Source organism: Equus caballus, chromosome 8 (assembly GCF_041296265.1).
Source record: "Equus caballus isolate H_3958 breed thoroughbred chromosome 8, TB-T2T, whole genome shotgun sequence".
In the NCBI taxonomy this organism is placed as follows: Eukaryota; Metazoa; Chordata; class Mammalia; order Perissodactyla; family Equidae; genus Equus; species Equus caballus.
In genome coordinates this window covers 14,060,466-14,077,304 of record NC_091691.1, presented here as the reverse complement: position 1 = coordinate 14,077,304, position 16,839 = coordinate 14,060,466, and the positions used below count along the sequence as shown (strand labels likewise).

Genomic DNA, 16,839 nt, shown 5'->3' with positions numbered 1-16,839 from the left:
GTGGCAGACACGTGAAGGAGTCTAGACCTGAAATCCTGCCATGAGCCCAGTGTCCCATCCCTTCTGGCGACCTCAGTCACATCACTTACGTCCATCTCTCAGTGTCTCCATCTGCCAGACAAGAATAATAGTCTTCTCCTGCCCACACTGTGGGGAGATACTGGGCTCAGAGCAGAGAGTAAGTAAAGATTTACACACACTGATACAACTGCCTAAACACGCAATGCACAAGAATGAAGTAGGGAAGACCCCAGAAAATCACAAGCATTTGTTTAGGTCAGAGAGTTACAGGTCGGTTTCTAAAATACGTCTTCTAATACTGTGGTAGTATCTTTATGATACATTTTAAAACATAAAGGTTAAAAGAGAAAAAAGAGAAAGGCTTATGGGGAAATAAGGTCAGTCAGTCACTCTATGAACCTCAGACAGAGCAACAGCAACATCCTGGGGCTGTGTGGGTTAAGATGAGAGAGTAAAGGTCAAAGGACGGTGTACCAGGAGGATCTGCCTTGGTTCTTCAATGCCGAGGCGTCACGATCCTTCGTGACGGCTTGCCCTGTGCGCCTGGTCCACGAAGGCCTGAGGGCCCTGAGAGGGGCTGCAATTCAAGGTCAACACCGTGCTGCTGCAAACCGGCCTGGAAACCCCCCCCCGCCCCCCGAGGCTGCAAACCCCTCAGGGCAGTGAGGGACTGAAGGGAGGGGAGGGCAGGATGGGTCTCCCCCCTCCGCCTTGGGCTCCGCCTGGCGGCCTGTCCAGCACTCTCTGGTTGACAGGGAGGGAGTTCAGAGATGTCCAGATGTCTGGTCTCTGGACCTGACCAGCCCTGCCAGGGCACTCTTGCTTTCCCAAATGTGGCCAAGAAGCCGGTGGACTTAGCCTGTGGCTTCCTCGTAACCCTGGTCAGAAATAACCCAGGGAGGCCTTGAACAGACTGAACAGAAAGGGAACAGGGAGAAAGCGAGTCCCAGAATCCCGCTGGGATCCACCTGGGGTCACTGGGGAACCCCTCCGTGGGGGCAGGGTAACCTCGGGGCCTCCCCACATGGGAGCCTTGGGGGCTGACAGGCCCAGACATGTGCTCCCTTCTGCCGTCCACTGGCTGTGTGACGTGGGACAGGTTAACCTCCATGTCAGTTCCTTAGTCCCCTATAAATGGGGAATAACGTGTACTTTGCAGACCTTTTTTGGATGGAGATTAGAGAATTAAAAAAGAAGCTACATTAGGGGCTGGCCCTGCAGCCTAGTGGTTAAGTTTGGCACACTCCACTTCAGCGGCCCAGGTTCAGTTCCCGGGCACAGACCTACCCCACTCCTCAGCAGCCATGCCGTGGTGGCAACCCACATACAAAATAAAGGAAGATTGGCACAGATGTTAGCTCAGGGCGAATCTTCCTCAAGCAAAAAAAAAAAAAAAAAAAAAGGCAGCTCCATTATTATTTACCATGAGCCAGGTCTAGCAATGCATCTATAAAAGTAAACCTGGGGGCTAGCCCGGTGGTGCAGCAGTTAAGTGTGCACATTCCGCTTTGGTGGCCCGGGGTTCGCCAGTTCGGATCCCGGGTGTGGACATGGCACCGCTTGGCACGCCATGCTGTGGTAGGCATCCTACATATAAAGTGGAAGAAGATGGGCACGGATTAGACAGGCACAGGGCCAGTCTTCCTCAGCAAAAAGAGGAGGATTGTCAGTAGTTAGCTCAGGGCTAATCTTCCTCAAAAAAATAAAAAGTAAACCTGTATGGTAGTCACGTAAATTGCCCAACAACCCTACCAGGTGGTATTCATTCTTAACTCAAAAAGAGGCAACTGAGGCTGGAGGAGATGGATGAGCTTGCCCTAAGTCGCCAGCTCATCGGTGGCAGGACCCAGTCTGCCTCTGCAGTGCTGGGAACTGCCCAAGGCGACGCCTGGCACCAGGCTCAGCCCAGAGCAGATGCTCAGGAAGCAGACTGCACGTGCTCGTGCCGCACACAAGTCGTGCTTTGGATTAGAAGTTGTGCACGGTTCTCTCCGGCAGCAAAACAGCCCTCTGTGCGAGCCAACAAAATCAAAACAGATTCCTCCTGGAAACCACTAAGCAAACCCCAAACAATAGTTGTTTTTCTCAGACCGGCTCCCCCCGAGAGGCAGGATCTTGGCTGTGGAAGCCTCTGCAGGCCGAACGGGAGCACGCCCGGATGCGGCTGCGGCCCCCGAGGGCCTGGCGGCAGGGCTGCTGGAGCCTGCCTGCCCCCTCCCTGCAGACGGTCACTCACCTCGCGTCCAAGATGCCCTCATACTCAGACAGCTGCCTCATGAAGCCGGCGTTGGGGCGCGCGATGCTGCGTCTCTGTTTCACATAGTTGTAGGCCTTCTCCAGCGGCCAGCCGAACTCCTTCATGGCGTAGGCTATGACCGTGGAAGCAGACCGGCTCACCCCCATTTTGCAGTGTACCAGGCACTTGGAGTGGTTCCTCCTGCAGGGGCCCAGGGGGTGCGAGAGAGCATCAAAGAGTGTAAACCACTTCGTTTTCTCAGTTTGTACCCCACCGACTGTTTTAAACCCTGCACTGATCTGGTTGCCCAAATCGTCCTGGGTCCCGATGTTTGCGCAGCGGATGTCCACACACCCTCTAAAGGAAATAACTTCCCTGTGAAATCACTCAGCACACAACTGGAAATCAGGAGGAACCTGTCCTTGCCTTGCAAGTTTTACGGGGAGGGCTCCCAAAGCGGGCGCCTTCAGGAGCCAAGTGGGAGTCTTCCCACATCGCTGGGCATCACTGGGACCAGCCAGGAGACCAAAACCCTTTTGCAGGAAGCGAGTGGGCAGCTAAAGGGTTACCTGCAAAAGCTACTCAGCTGCTGCAGCAGATGGAGACAGGGAGCGGCTAACTGTGGAAAAACGGGGTCAGCGAACCAGAAGCTGCAAGGCCCTCGGGAGAGCGAGACACTTGGCAGACGGGAGGGTCAAGGAGCCAGACTGAGGACGGCAGCACCCGACTCAGCCAAGACGGAAAGAACCAGGGCAAGAGGATGGGCTGTAAGGAGGCGGTGCTGGCCCAGGCGTGGCTGACCTCACGGCTACAGCAAGGCTGGGAACAATATTTCTCAGGGTACCGCCTGCTCAACAATTGGAGGGGACACCAGGCTGGAAAGGGCAGCAGAGTGCAGCCTGCCTGTCACGGGGGAGCAAGCTCGCTTCCTGTGCCCCAGGCCTAACATGCACCCCTGAGTCTCACTGCTTTCTTTTCAGACTGCTGGCCTGCAGTCTACCCCCGGGAATGTAAGCCAACTAAGGTTTGGTCAGGACACATTATGCAGCTTTGATCCAGAGGGGTGCAAAGCAGAAGACGGGGTTTCTCTTGATAGCACCTCTTATCTTTTTCTCTTCTTGACTTTAGTGAGACAGAGTTGTTCTACAGAATAGGGTGAGGACAAAAGATGGGTGGCACTAGCAAGAGCCTTGGGGCAGCAGGGACCTCTGATGGTCTGTCCCATTCTACTCAAAAGGCACAGACTCAGGTGGAGAGGGCGGCCACCGCTCAGGGCATCTGCAGGAGTAGTTTTGTCTGGGTAAGCAGCCCCCAAAGAGCTCTAAGCCCACAAACAGCCCGGCCCCCTCTCCTCCCTCCTTTGGCTCAGCGACTCCCCACGGGGACAGCCGCCGAGAGTGTCCACTTGGTATTGGAGCCTCGCCTGGAACCCGTGCTGACCATGAAACTGGGGTCAGATGTCAGAATCAATGATAGGGTCCCACATGGAGAAGGTTGACAACTCGGCCCCGTTGGTTCATGGGGTCCTATGGCCTAAAGTCAGAGGTCCATCACACACCACAGGCTCCTCAACCAGGAGACAGCTCGGCCCGGGACTGCCTCCAATGTCTGCCCCCACAGCGCCTGCCAGTGTTTCCTCCTCAGACCGGTTTCTTTGGCTTCTCCACCCACTCACTTGGCCTTGTTTATAAAATGGTACGCTTCGTTCCAGTGGGCAAGAAGGTCTGTTGTCTCTTCATCGTAGACCCGGATGTTATGATATGCAAATAAGCCAGGAAAAAAATTATCTATCTCTCTAGTGACATTTAAAATGTAGTCAACACTGTAATGAGAAAAAATAAAGAACAAATTCGGAGAATCAGAATGAGCAACTATAAAAAGCAAAGTAACAAAAAACTGGGCAGAGAAAAAATTAAATGCACATTAAATAAAGAGTATCCGTTTTTATGGTGGGACTTTTGTTTTTTCCTTAATAGTAAATTTTTTGTGTGTGTTTTCTAAATGCCCTCTATATGATGAGAATGTATTATATTTATACTAAAAAATAAATTTCTTTATAAAAACGTAAAAAGAAAACAGTTCAAAGCACTGCTAAGCAATGTTAACTCTGGAAAATAAACATACGTTTTTAAACTCTGAAAGTCTCAAAATTCACAACTATTATGAGCAAACAGAGGCTTTAGAAAAAACAAAGTCTTCACTTTTAAATAGTTAAAAAGCAGAATACATCCGTCCACTATTCGTGTCCTTGGAAACTGCCTTAAATCCTTTTTGAAACAAAGCAGGCTATAAATAAATAGTTGAGATGGTCTGCTAACCCAGGTTCTATAGTTTTCTAAACTTCATACTTATATTCCTGGCATAGCAAAATAATTCCAGGAGTTTTAAAATGCCTCAAACAGATTTCATAAGAGAATACTTACAAATGCTTAAAAAACTCCTTTAAAACCATTTATTTATTCCCAGCAAGGTAGAAAGCATCATCAGTATCATGCTACAGTTTAAGAATACTTTCCTAAATAAAAGAATACTCTCTGTTGAAAGAAAACATCCTTAACCAGTAGTTCTAAAGATATATTTGAAAGTTTGTTTAGTCTTGATTTTTAAATGCAGTAATTCCAGAATGCCATCATCTCAGACCCACAGAATGGTGATTCTGTGCCTGTGTTGTTTAAAAAAAAATGTCGAGACATCTGTTCTCGAAGGTCTAGGTTTGAACATTTTTATGCCTGCTGCTGAGCATTTCTCAGACTGAGACAGGCACATGCTTCTGGCCAACAGTGAGTGTTTAGTCACAAGATTCCCACCAGGCCCAAAAGTATAACCTCAGATAGAACCAGGAGCAGCCCGGGGCTCAGAGCTGCTGACTGGTCCACACTCGGACTCGCAGCATCTCTGCTGGGCAGCGGGGCACCGGCAGGGGTCTCACGGCCCCATCAGCATCCAGGCTGTCCTATACCATTTGAGTGTGATTTAGAACCATTCTCCCTGACACACACAATCACACAAACTCCAGTAAAATCTAAAAGTCTATGAATTATTCACGACGTGGCATTTTGAAGCTCGTCTGTTTAGCTATGCAAATCAGCCGGCAGGCGCTCTGGAGACCAGGGCTCAGGCACTGACAGGTGGGCAGCTTGGGGCTCGCCCTTGAGGGCAGCATGGAGGGTTTCTAAGCTGCCTGGGAGGACAGGGGAAGACACGAGGCGCAGACTCACCCTGAGCCCTGCAGTTCCTCCAGATTGGACGCATTCCATTCAGAGCCCTGGGGGACAGAGCACACAAACCCCTGTGAGTGTCACATGTCAGCCTCAGAGCTGCTTGCGGACGCATGGTGTGCGCTAGCCCTGGGGGTGATGGTTCTTTCATGGCCCCGGCCTCAGAAAACAGGGGGAAATGAAAGAGGCTGACAGCAAAACCAGTTCCCAGGGCATCACAGCATCGTCAGCAGAGCAGGGGAAGAGCACGTCCAGGAAAACCTGCTGCCCTCTCACCGCCTCCTCTCCTCAGACCCCAGCAGGGTCCTGTCACCAGGGGCAGTGACCTCTGTCCCCCACTCGGGAAGGGCACTTTCACATAACCACTAAGTAAAACAGGAAGCGGTCTACCTTTCTGGGAAGTATTTTGGCAAGAGTTAAAAAGTTCCCACCCTCTGACCCAGACATTCCACTGACAAAAAGCTACCCTGAGGAAATACCCAGAATTCGCACAGAGATTTATGTATAAAGATATTTATGGTTATTTCTAATAACAAAACAGTGGAAACAACCCAAAGGTCCAACAAGAAGAAATCAGTAAATAAACGATGATGGATCCATATGATGGAGCCATTAAAATAAATCATACTTTTGGAGGATATTTAATGACACAGGCAAACACCACATAACGAAAAAAATTTTCAAAGTAAGGTACAAAAATATGTAAATATAGGGGCCAGTCCAGTGGCGCAGTGGTTAAGTTTGTGTGTTCTGCTTTGACGGCCCAGGGTTCGCTGGTTCGGATCCCAGTGCAGACATGGCACCGCTTGGCACGCCATGCTGTGGTAGGCGTCCCACATATAAAGTAGAGGAAGATGGGCACGGATGTTAGCTCAGGGCCAGTCTTCCTCAGCAAAAAGAGGATTGGCAGCAGATGTTAGCTCAGGGCTAATCTCCCCCCTCCCCCCCAAAAGTAAACATAAACAGTATGTTTCTTTCCTTTCCTTTTATTTATTTTTTTGGGGGAGGAAGATTGTTGCTGAGCTAACATCTGTGCCAATCTTCCTCTGTTTTGTGTGTGGGACACTGCCACAGCATGGCTTGATGAGTGGTGTGTAGGTGTGTACCTGGGATCCAAACCTGTGAACCCCAGGCCACAAAAGTGAGCATGCAAACTTAACCACTACACCACTGGGCCAGCCCCTCTTTTTTAAGAAGCTATATATGCATTAAAAAAACCAGGAGATAGAGAAATACATAAACCAACATGTTAACAGTGACTACCTCTAGATTTGTGAAATTGGGAATGCTTTTAATTTTCTTCTTTAGATGTAGTCATATGTCCTAACTTCCTACAACACGTTTTCATACTTTTTAAATGATATTAAAAAAACAAAGCCTCCATATCTGAGCATGCCAAGGACACGGAAGGGAAAAAACAGAGAAAAACCGATCACTTCGGTCATAGGAAATGCAAGCTGACAGTCACAAAGAGCAAACGGAGCCTCCCAGTCTCCCGACATACTTCCTTTCCCAGGAGGGCAGAGCCCTGGGGACACAGGGCTGCAGGGGCCCCAGTGGAGCTGGCAACGTGTGGGTGCTAGCCATATTTTCATACTGGAGGGAGAGGCTCAAACATTGAAATTCCTTTAGTATCTCTCATGGAAAAAGTGACATAAAGCACCAAACCACACTGAAAAAACAAGAACGCTCCACTGAAGCGGGAGTGTCCTCTGGCCGTGATCACCACCTAGTGGAGAGATGGGTTGAAGTGCCTTCCATGGTTCCCACCAGGGAGCAAGTCACCTTCCCAGGGAGAGGACCAGAGACCAGTGTGGCCCAACAGCCTCCCACATACAGGCTCCAGATCCACACATCTATACACATTGTGAGAGCTACATTAAATACGCATCAAGATTGATATATAGAAGCACATTAAGTGTATATATTTAATATATCAAATATAATCATGACGTTTACATTTGGAGAACTATTAATTACTTCCTCCAGGCAGAAACCAAACTGTTCGTGCCGTGAGCAGCACACACACCTCCTCAACTTTCCCAGGAAGTGCTTTCTGCTCCAGCGACGGTCACTGCTGACTAGTGCCTACAGAAAAGTGCTTTAAATACGTATTGTGTGTAATCCTCATCACCCCAGGAGGCACAGGATGAAGGAAAAAGAGGCAGAGACTCGCTCCCAGTCACGCGGCCGGTCAGGCTGGGGAGCGGGGACTTGGTTGGTGGGTCTGATTTTCGCGACACCACGCGGCCTCTCTAATTTTAGTAACATGCCTTCCTCTACCGTCTCTCTGACTTTGAAAACTTGCCAGTTGCCTTCTATGGAGATGTACAGCTTTAAGAAAATCTGAGCAGGAGATGGAGGTGAGAGAACGCACACGACGCGCCACAGCTGTCCTACCAGGGCCTGTCCCCAGCGGGCTCCGGGAGCAGTGCACAGGGCGGCCGGCTGCATGAGCAGACGGGAAGCTGCTGGCCGGGCGTCTGGTCTCGGGATGCCCAGGCATAACTCTGGGGCTTGGTGAGCGTGGGTAACTGGGGTCAGTATCTGGGGGTTTTAGCCCACAAACCACGTGGAGATAAGCAGATGGGGCCCCTGCATTAGTGACTGAGGAAGACAAAGGGTAGTGAATCTGAAAACCGTTGCCAGTTGACTTTGCCAGAATTTTCCAACTCCCCGAAGTTCAGCTGGGAGCCACGTCTCAAACTGCTGGCTTGAGAGCAAACCAGTAGGCTGCGGGCCAGAAGGGGTCAAAGAGGGGAGTTCCCATACCAGTCAGGGCTGAGGCTCAGCAGTAACTCGGGCTCCTCCCCCCTCTGACCTGCTCGAAGCCCCAGATCATTAGGGTCTGCTGTATGTCCCCCAGCCCAGCCGCGGCCGTGCGCTGTGCCTCTTACAAGATAAAGATGATCAAAGATGAGGGAGGGCTTGTCCATCTGTCCCAGGATGAGGAGCATCTCGTTGTCTATGAATTCCTTGAATTCTTTCAAGTTACAGTTCATCTGTTTCTCTAATTCATTACGGATCTGTGGAGTGGAAAATATTAGGAAAAAGCAACTTGTTAAAGAAAACAGTTCCTACAAAGTACTAAAGTCTTAACACGAACTGTGGCCGCTTTGAAAAAAGGTGTGGTTTCCTTTTCCCCAGAGTAGGCACTTAGTTAGACACACCCAGCACACACGTGTGGGAGGCGGCAGCGCAAGCTACTCGGCCTCAAGTCAGTCTGACTTGGGCACGTTTATCATTTCAAATAAGGACTCTGATTCCCATGGGATCGCTCCATTGCGTTTAAAGCACTTATACTTTTTACAGTTAAATATCAAACACATCACAGTGAAAATGTAGAATCAGTTTCATCTTGCTTTGGGAGCTATCACCATATGATTTTCAAAGTGTATTAATTCATAAAAATTAAATGGCCATTTCAACTCCTTAGATCTACCTAGTTTAAGCTATTACTATAATTCACTGTATTTCTTCAACAAAAAGCAACAGAAGAAAGAAAAAAAGTGATCCGGAAAAACAGTGAAGGCAGATGGAAGGCAGTCCAGGGCAGTGACCTCCCGGTCAGTCAAGATCCTGTGAAGAAGTAAGAGCCTGCTGTCCGTCCACAAGGAGACGCGGGACAGAGGAGGGGGCGCTGACCGGCCAACGCTTCTCGGTGCATCTGCAGGTCTCACGAAATTCTCACCAAAGGTCTAAAAGTTCGGAGAGGTCAGGAAATTTGCTCAAGGCCTCACAGCTGGTGCGTGGCAGGGCTGGATCCAACCTAGAGGCTGACTCTAAGGCCTGTGCTCTCCCGCTCAGCCCCTGCTGCTCTCTGAGCAACAGGACCAACAACCGCTACATGACCTCTGGCCTTCGAAGGGAAGAGTTTTCTTACTTCTTTGGAGGTCACGTTCTCCAGATCCTGGCTCATCATGATGCTCCGCAGTCGGGCTTTGATGAGGCGCTCCGTCCTTTCCCTTTCAGTTGGCCTGGAAAGAAATGACACTCAGGAAAATGCAGAACTATAGGAAGCCTGAGTCAGCACTCAGAGAAACACCAGATGCTCCTGGGCTAGAGAGAGCGTGGCTTGGACTCCGAGCTGACTTGTTGGTGTGCACGTTCTTGGGGGTAGGGGACAGGGGCACAGCAGTCCCCTCTGTGTCCAGAACTCCCACAGGAGTCAACGAGGGGAGAGCAGGTCAAGAGGACAAACAGTGGCTGGGAAGCAGACTCCTCCTCAGGTCCTGCAGGCACCAGACTCTCGGGGCAGGAGGCTGGGACCGCCAGTGTAACGTCCCCACACCTCTAGACCCTCTGTCTCTGCTTGAACACATCTGGGCGTGAGGAGGTCACTGCGTCCAGAGGCAGCCCATCATCCCAACTGTGTCCAGCTCCCATTATCTCGTTCCTACATGGAAAATCTAAGTATCCCCTGAAACGTCTACCCATCAGCCCTGGTTTGAACTCCAGGGGCCACACGGACCAGGACAATCCTTCTCTCACATGACGCTTCTTCATATATTCAAAGGCAACTATCGTTTCTCCCCAACCTTCCCATAATTTCTTTGAGGCCTCTGGTCCTCTCCTCATTCAGGCTGTGCCCCGCTGTCCACAGCCCTCTTAAGTGCCGTGTCCCAGAGGAATAAACACTCGGGGCGGGGGGGGGGGGGGCGCATTTCTCTGTTGGTGACCACGTGACATAGGCCAATTGATCCACCACTGCTGCCTCTGTGGCTGCAGCTGCCCTGCCCTCAGCCAGTGTTGGTGCAGGTGTGTTCTGGGATCCAGGGAACCAGACGTGATATTCATAATGCTCCTAAGAGCGGAGGAAGAGGCTTTGGAAATTCAGTCTTCGGCATCCCGAGAGGAAAGGCCAGAGCACAGAGCACTGCCCGAGAGCCGGGGAAGTATGTGGGCCACTTGCTCCTTTGAGAATCTGACAGAAGGCATGGAGATGTTCCCCAGAAAGGCATTCACACCTGAATTCATCTATGAATTTTAAAGGGGGGTGGTGGTCACAGACCCTTCCCCCAGACAAGACTACCCACGGGCTGCAGGTTAGGAGCCCCTGCTTGAGATGCTGGTTCTGAGAGGTGGCCCTCAACCAGGGAACTTCAGGGGAGGTGTGATGGGCAGACGCGGGGTCGGGGCGCGGGGTGGCTGTGGCTGTGGGTGAGGAGACGCGCGCTTACTTGTCAACAAACAGGGCCGGGGAGTCGGGCCGCGTGGACTCCAGGTCCTGCATGGCGTTCCACTCGTTGATGCAGCTCTGCTCAGAGCTGATGCAGCTCTCATAGTAGGTGGCCCAGATGAGAGCCACACCACCGGGGAAGTAGTTGTGCCTTCGTGCCACTTCGCAGGCCTTGTGAAGGACCTGCAGGGCAGACCTGGGGTGAGGAGGGGGACAGGGTCAAGGCCTGGGGAGGCACAGGGAGAGGTAGGTTTTCCCCTCGAAAACCCAGGGTGGGGGTGGGGAGGAAGGGCCGTTCAGAAAGGACTCACCATTGGAGTCGCTCTTACATAAAAGGTTATGTGGGGGACACACGGCAGCCTGAAATTCACAGCCTGCCAGGAGACACAGCCGTTCTCCGTGACACACACACTGAACCCAATGACATACGCACTGAACTCAATGACATACACACTGAACCCAATGACATACGCACTGAACCCAATGACATAATGCACTGAACCCAATGACATAACGCACTGAACCCAATGACATAATGCACTGAACCCAATCACATAACGCACTGAACCCAATGACATACACACTGAACCCAATGACATAACGCACTGAACCCAATGACATACGCACTGAACCCAGTGACATACGCACTGAACCCAATGACATACACACTGAACCCAATGACATAACGCACTGAACCCAATGACATACGCACTGAACCCAATGACATACACACTGAACCCAATGACATACGCACTGAACCCAAGAGCAAACAGAATATCCCGCCCCATTTCCAACAAGGAAACAAAAAACTTCATAACTCGCCCAACCAGACCGGTTCACATGTCATTGTACATTCCAGCCATTCACTCCCAAGAATTAAGATGTGCTTCTGACGCTGTGGTTACGTTGCGCGTAGGGACCACGACTAAGCCTAGCAGTGGGAAGGAAAGGGTCTTTAATATGCAGCAGGGGCATTTTACTGCATTCTAAATAACTCGCTTTCTAACCCGCTCCCATCAATGTTATAAAGGCTTAGGTGCTTAGATTTCCCAAGGAAAGGAGCTCCTAGAAACTCATTTTAATACAGGAACTAAATGAAGAGGTTTGGGGAGGTGGAAGGGGCAGAAGAAACAATATAGAAGAAGTACATGGTAATGGCCAATTCGGTCATCTCCGTTTCCCTTCTTTTTACAAAAACACAGGCTGGAAACGTCTGAGTGAATGGGCTGAACTAGGCGTCAGTGAGGCTGGATGGAGTTATGAGAGGGCAGCCCAACAATGGTATAAGAACCCCTGCCGGCCACTGCACTTTCCCCATCATACACGTGTCCTCTCGCTAGGCTGGTTGAGGGAACAAACTTGAGCTGAATATTTACTAAATTTAGTTCTGGTTCTGAAGTTTTGGAAAACCACGTGGGCCTATTTTTTATTTGCCTGTAGAGAAAGAGATAATAAATTACCCAGGGTCAGAAAGAAACATCTGGGACATCTAGAGAATTCTCATTTCACGCTTTTCCCCAAAAGGATGCTGACTGGACTGCGCGTGGAGCACCAGCGGAGGCAGAACTGAGCGCGGCAGCGACCCTGACCCGTGGGAGGATTCTGCGTCACTCGCACTCCCCGGTGAAGAGAGCAGCTATTTTGAAACACTGGGCGGCCGCGTCTCGTCAGACTCCACCAGCTCTCTCCTGAGTCTCTCCCAGATTCCTGGAGAGACTGCTGTGCTGGGGTTGCTGCCTGAGCGGTTTGTGCAACCCTCCAGGGACGAGGAAGGCTCCAAGACGTGTGTGCCAGGTTCTGAGAAGCTCTGAATGTGACTTATTTCACCCAATACAGCCTCTACCTCACGCCCAAAGCAGAGTCTCCAGGGAGGCCCTACCCTCCCGGGCCCCTGCCCCGGCAGTCAGAGCCCGGCACCCCATGAGAACACCCAGCACCCCTTGGGATGACACGGGACTGTGCTCGTGTGTTTATGGCCACCTCCCTGCAAAGATTTTAAACCCCAGAGGATGGGAATTGTGTCCATTTTATGCCTCCCCAGATGCCCAGTGCTGTTCCCCGCAAGGAGAAAAGTGAGTGCCTACTGTGCGCCAGGCACAATGAGGAAGTTAATTTATGCTGGAAGGACGTTGTCGAGAGGAACTACACACATGTAAAAACAACACTCCTTCCAAAACAAAAAATCAACCCAATAAAGAAGTGACCAAAGGACAAGACAGACATTTCTCCAAAAAAGATATACAAATGGCCAACCAGCGCATGAAGTGGTGCTCAACATTCACGAATGAGGGAAATGCAAATCAAAGCCATAACGAGACACCGTTTCACATCCGTGAAGACGGCTATTACGAAAAACACAACAAATAACAAGCGTGGACTAGGATGTGGAGAAACCGAAGGCCTTGTGCACTGCTGGTGGGAATGCAGAATGGTGCAGTCTCTTTGGAAAATAGTTTCGTAGTTCCCCAAAAAGTTAAATGTGGAATTGCCATGGGATCTAGAACTTCCACTTTTAGGTGTGCATCCAAAAGAAGTGACGGCAGGGACTCAGACAGATGCTGTGCTCAACCACGGGTCACAGCAGCTCCATTTACAGTAGCCAAAAGGCAGGAAAAACCCGTGTGTCCATCAACAGATGAGTGGGTAAACAAAAAGGGGTCTATCCCCATAATGGAATATTATTTAGCCTTCAAAAGGGATGAAATTCTGACACACGCTACGACATGGATGAACCCTGAAAGTTTATGCTGAGTGAAAGAAGCCAGACACAGGAGGACAAAGATGGTTCCATTTATACGAGGGACGTAGAATAGGCAAATTCAGAGAAACAGAAAGTAGATGAGAGATTCCCAGGGCTGGGGGAGGGGGCATGGGGAACCAGTGTTTAACATGGACAAAGTTTCTGTCTGGGGTGACGACAAACCTCTGGAGACAGATGGTGGTGATGGCTGCACACAAGGCGGATGCACTAAATGCTACTGAATCATACACTTCAAAATGGTTAAAATGGCAAATTGTGTCATGTAAAGTTAGCCAGACACACAAAATAAACACACCTAAATGAGCTTCTAAGTAGAAGGGGCTTTTCTAATTGTGCCGTCCGCTAGGAAAACATTTCTAAGGAGTTAAAAGTCCCTAAAATCACACTTACCACATGGCCTGGACAGACACGGGCTTGAACACGTGCATCCTGCCTGCTGTGCTGACACTGAACCCGCTGAGGAGGAGAAACAGAGAGCAAGGTCCCAGGGGGAGACGTCAGACTCTGCCATCACACCCGGGCAGGCCCCCCACGCACACCCTGAGGACAGGTGTGTCCCATGCCACCTGATGAGGGACCAGGGGCTTGCTGCATCAGAGACGCAGGCAGAGGACAAACAAAAAGGACGTTCTCCAATCTGGAAGACTTGTTTTTAACCCAGCAAGGTGAGGTCTACCGCAAACTGAAGCCCAGCCCTGGGGCCCAGGCAGCAGTAGCATGATGCCATCTCTTTTCCATCTCTCCAAAAGCCCCAGCCCAGTCACTACTTCCCACCCCATCTACGTTTTTTGTAATTGCATGGAAAACATATTAATGGAAAACAAAAAAGGGAAAAATGTGGCCATAATCTCACCGGTTCAATAAACCAAATTTTCATTTTCCCCTCCCAGTCCTAGCTATTAGGCAACATAACTTTTACTGGTGGCATCCTAGTGGAGGCACAGTTTCCTTTCCTGCTTCTTTCCACTCATCGCGGTGCTGTGCCCCACCAGGAGCAAATGCACACAGAACCCGGATGGCCTTTCGTGTCTCATCTACCTGCGGAGGCCAAACAGCTGCCCCTAAAGTTTTGTCATGTAGATTTTGCTCCTGAACCACTGGTGTACCTGTCGATTGTATGTCTTTCTCCACACCCCCCAAGGACTGTGAGCTCCTGCTGTGTCATGTTCATCTGTGAGCTTTCAGGGGCTGCCCCATACGGAGGGCAGGTAGTGAATATTCATTTAACAAATCCAGGTAAACGAACAAACGTCAGTCCGCTGCTGTTCCTGAACGCCACACAGCAGCAGATCCCCGTGACATGCCTCCGTTGAGACTTCACAACCCAAACCTACATAATGTCCACAACGTACCCGATTCTGCTGCTAACGAGTTTCCAACGAGGCCCAAACCCAACTCCTGTTTCAAAGTCTCTAGGGAAAGAATCTTTTAAAGAGATCTGCTTACCCGTCTCCATCAAGGTGGATTTTCGTGTCGCTCCACAGTCGGAGAACCATCCCAATGGTACAGCTTTTACTGTGAGGGAGGAAAAAGGCCTGTACAGTGAGGGTCCCACTACCAGCACCATCCTCCCTCTCTGCATCTTCGCCCAGCCTGTCCAGCTCATGCCGAGGACCACCGCCTGTGCGGGGCCCGGCTGTGGGTGAGTCTCTGAGAAGCTGTCAGGCTGTCTGGAGGGCCTGCTCACCACAGAATTTTAGAAGACATGGGTCTGGGATGGCCCCACTAGAGGGAGTCACGAGTGATCCCCACTTGGACACAGTCACAGCGTCCTGAGACCCCACCCTTTGGTGTGGATGCAGCTCCATAAACACCAGGTCCCCGCCGCAGCTCTCAGGGGACAAGGAGCGACCAGCTAACCACACTGGGGCAGGAGGAAGCAGCAGATGCTGGCGCACTCCTGCCACAAGGCCACACGCACTCCGGGGGACAGAAGTAGTGGCAGCCAACCCCAGCCTCCCGTCCTGGGGCGACAGGGGAGGGGCTCTGCCAACCCCGTTACTGGAGCTCAATTCTGACCCGTTTCTGCACCTTTCGTGCAGCTGCCGTTTCAAACACGAGCTTAGTCTGTCTTGTTTTGCCCATCCTAACAGTGAAACGATGCTTAACAATGATGCTTTCAGGATGGGCACCACTGAAAAGCACAGTGGGAAGGACAGGCCTTTACCAGAGGGTCTCCTCAGCTTATTATGACAATTCTTCAGGCATTTAGAAGAGAGTCAGCTTGTGAGAAACTGCCGTGACCGCCAGGGCCAGCCCCGACGACCTCTAGGGATCCTGTGCTTACATCTCTGCCACCGCCAACAGCCCCCAGGGAGTCGCGTCACACGCGTGCGACTGTGCGGACGGCGGCCTGGGGCTCAGAGAACATCTCTTCCCCCAGCGCACGGGCGGCCAGGCAGCTGCACGGGACTCCTCCGCCCTCTGCTTCTGCGTCTGTGTCGGGTCACATCAGACGAACCCTTTGTGTTGGGTGAATCCTCAGGCCCCACCCTGCACTCCTACCCATGCTGGATAGATTTCTTTTGGAGAGCTACAAAATAAGGTTCACGTTGAGACTCGGCGCTCTGGAGCTACTCGGGAGGGGCCCCTCAGAGCCCAAAATCGACGAGCAGAAAGCCCAGGGACCTACGCCAGGGACTGACAAAGGGGAGAAGAATTGTCACAGAGAGCTCCGAGGAGCACAGGAGTGGGCGGCCAAAGGCCCCGTGCAGGAGGGGTCCTTCCAGGGCAGGCGGAGGCCCACAGGGCAGAGATGAAACTGTCCACATGAAACGAGGGCAGCAGCTAACCCAGCCTCCCCTAATCGCCAGGACGGGGAAGAGCCTGGGAGGGCCACACGCAGGGGCAGAAGCCCATGGACGGTTCCAGGCAGGGTCCCAACCTGGAGTCAGGAGCACGGAGCAGGGAGCACGGCGTGGCTGGAGCAGCTCTGCAGAACCCCTAACAAACCCATCTATTGTTTGCGTGAGTCTCCCACCAGCCCCTTAGCGATAACAGTAAAATTTCTACAACGAAGGAGGGTCTTGTGGCTTTACAGAGATGGGAAGCAGGGAGGGGACATGCAGTGAGGCAGACCCGGTCTTTCAGAGGAAGGATGACCCAGAAGGACAAATGGGGCGGGGGCGACTCTAGGAGAAAGCGCTGCCAAGTCTCTAGGGCCGGCACAGCAGGAACAGAGAAGGCAGCTGGGCCCACGTGGGGACTCAAGGCACACGCAGGAGATGCGCTGTGGACGTCCTCTAACAGACAGCAACAGTCACAAGTGGAGGACAGCTCGTGGCACCCAAAGTGTTCCCGAATCTGAGACAAAAATCCATCCCGGATGGAACCTGCTGGGCGGCTGCTCTGGTCTCCCAAGGAAGGTGTGGGGACAGCTCTGAGGAGGAACTCGGCGCCTGCTGCACCAGGCCACCTGACGCTC

General features: G+C 51.4%; 1 protein-coding gene across 9 annotated transcripts in view; it reads right to left on the bottom strand.

The window, feature by feature from the left end:
- SSH1 (slingshot protein phosphatase 1) overlaps nucleotides 1-16,839 on the bottom strand; it is a 61,541-nt gene that overhangs the window by 10,376 nt on the left and 34,326 nt on the right. For 8 of the 9 annotated variants that reach the window (XM_070275330.1, XM_070275334.1, XM_070275332.1 and 5 more), the window contains 8 exons: nucleotides 14,862-14,930; nucleotides 13,806-13,871; nucleotides 10,656-10,850; nucleotides 9,359-9,452; nucleotides 8,373-8,501; nucleotides 5,476-5,522; nucleotides 3,933-4,079; nucleotides 2,258-2,458 (listed from right to left, as the gene is read on the bottom strand). In XM_070275330.1, the coding sequence (XP_070131431.1) occupies nucleotides 2,258-2,458; nucleotides 3,933-4,079; nucleotides 5,476-5,522; nucleotides 8,373-8,501; nucleotides 9,359-9,452; nucleotides 10,656-10,850; nucleotides 13,806-13,871; nucleotides 14,862-14,930 (948 nt within the window). The remainder of the gene's footprint in view (nucleotides 1-2,257; nucleotides 2,459-3,932; nucleotides 4,080-5,475; nucleotides 5,523-8,372; nucleotides 8,502-9,358; nucleotides 9,453-10,655; nucleotides 10,851-13,805; nucleotides 13,872-14,861; nucleotides 14,931-16,839) is intronic. The other variant, XM_070275328.1, reaches the window with a different exon arrangement.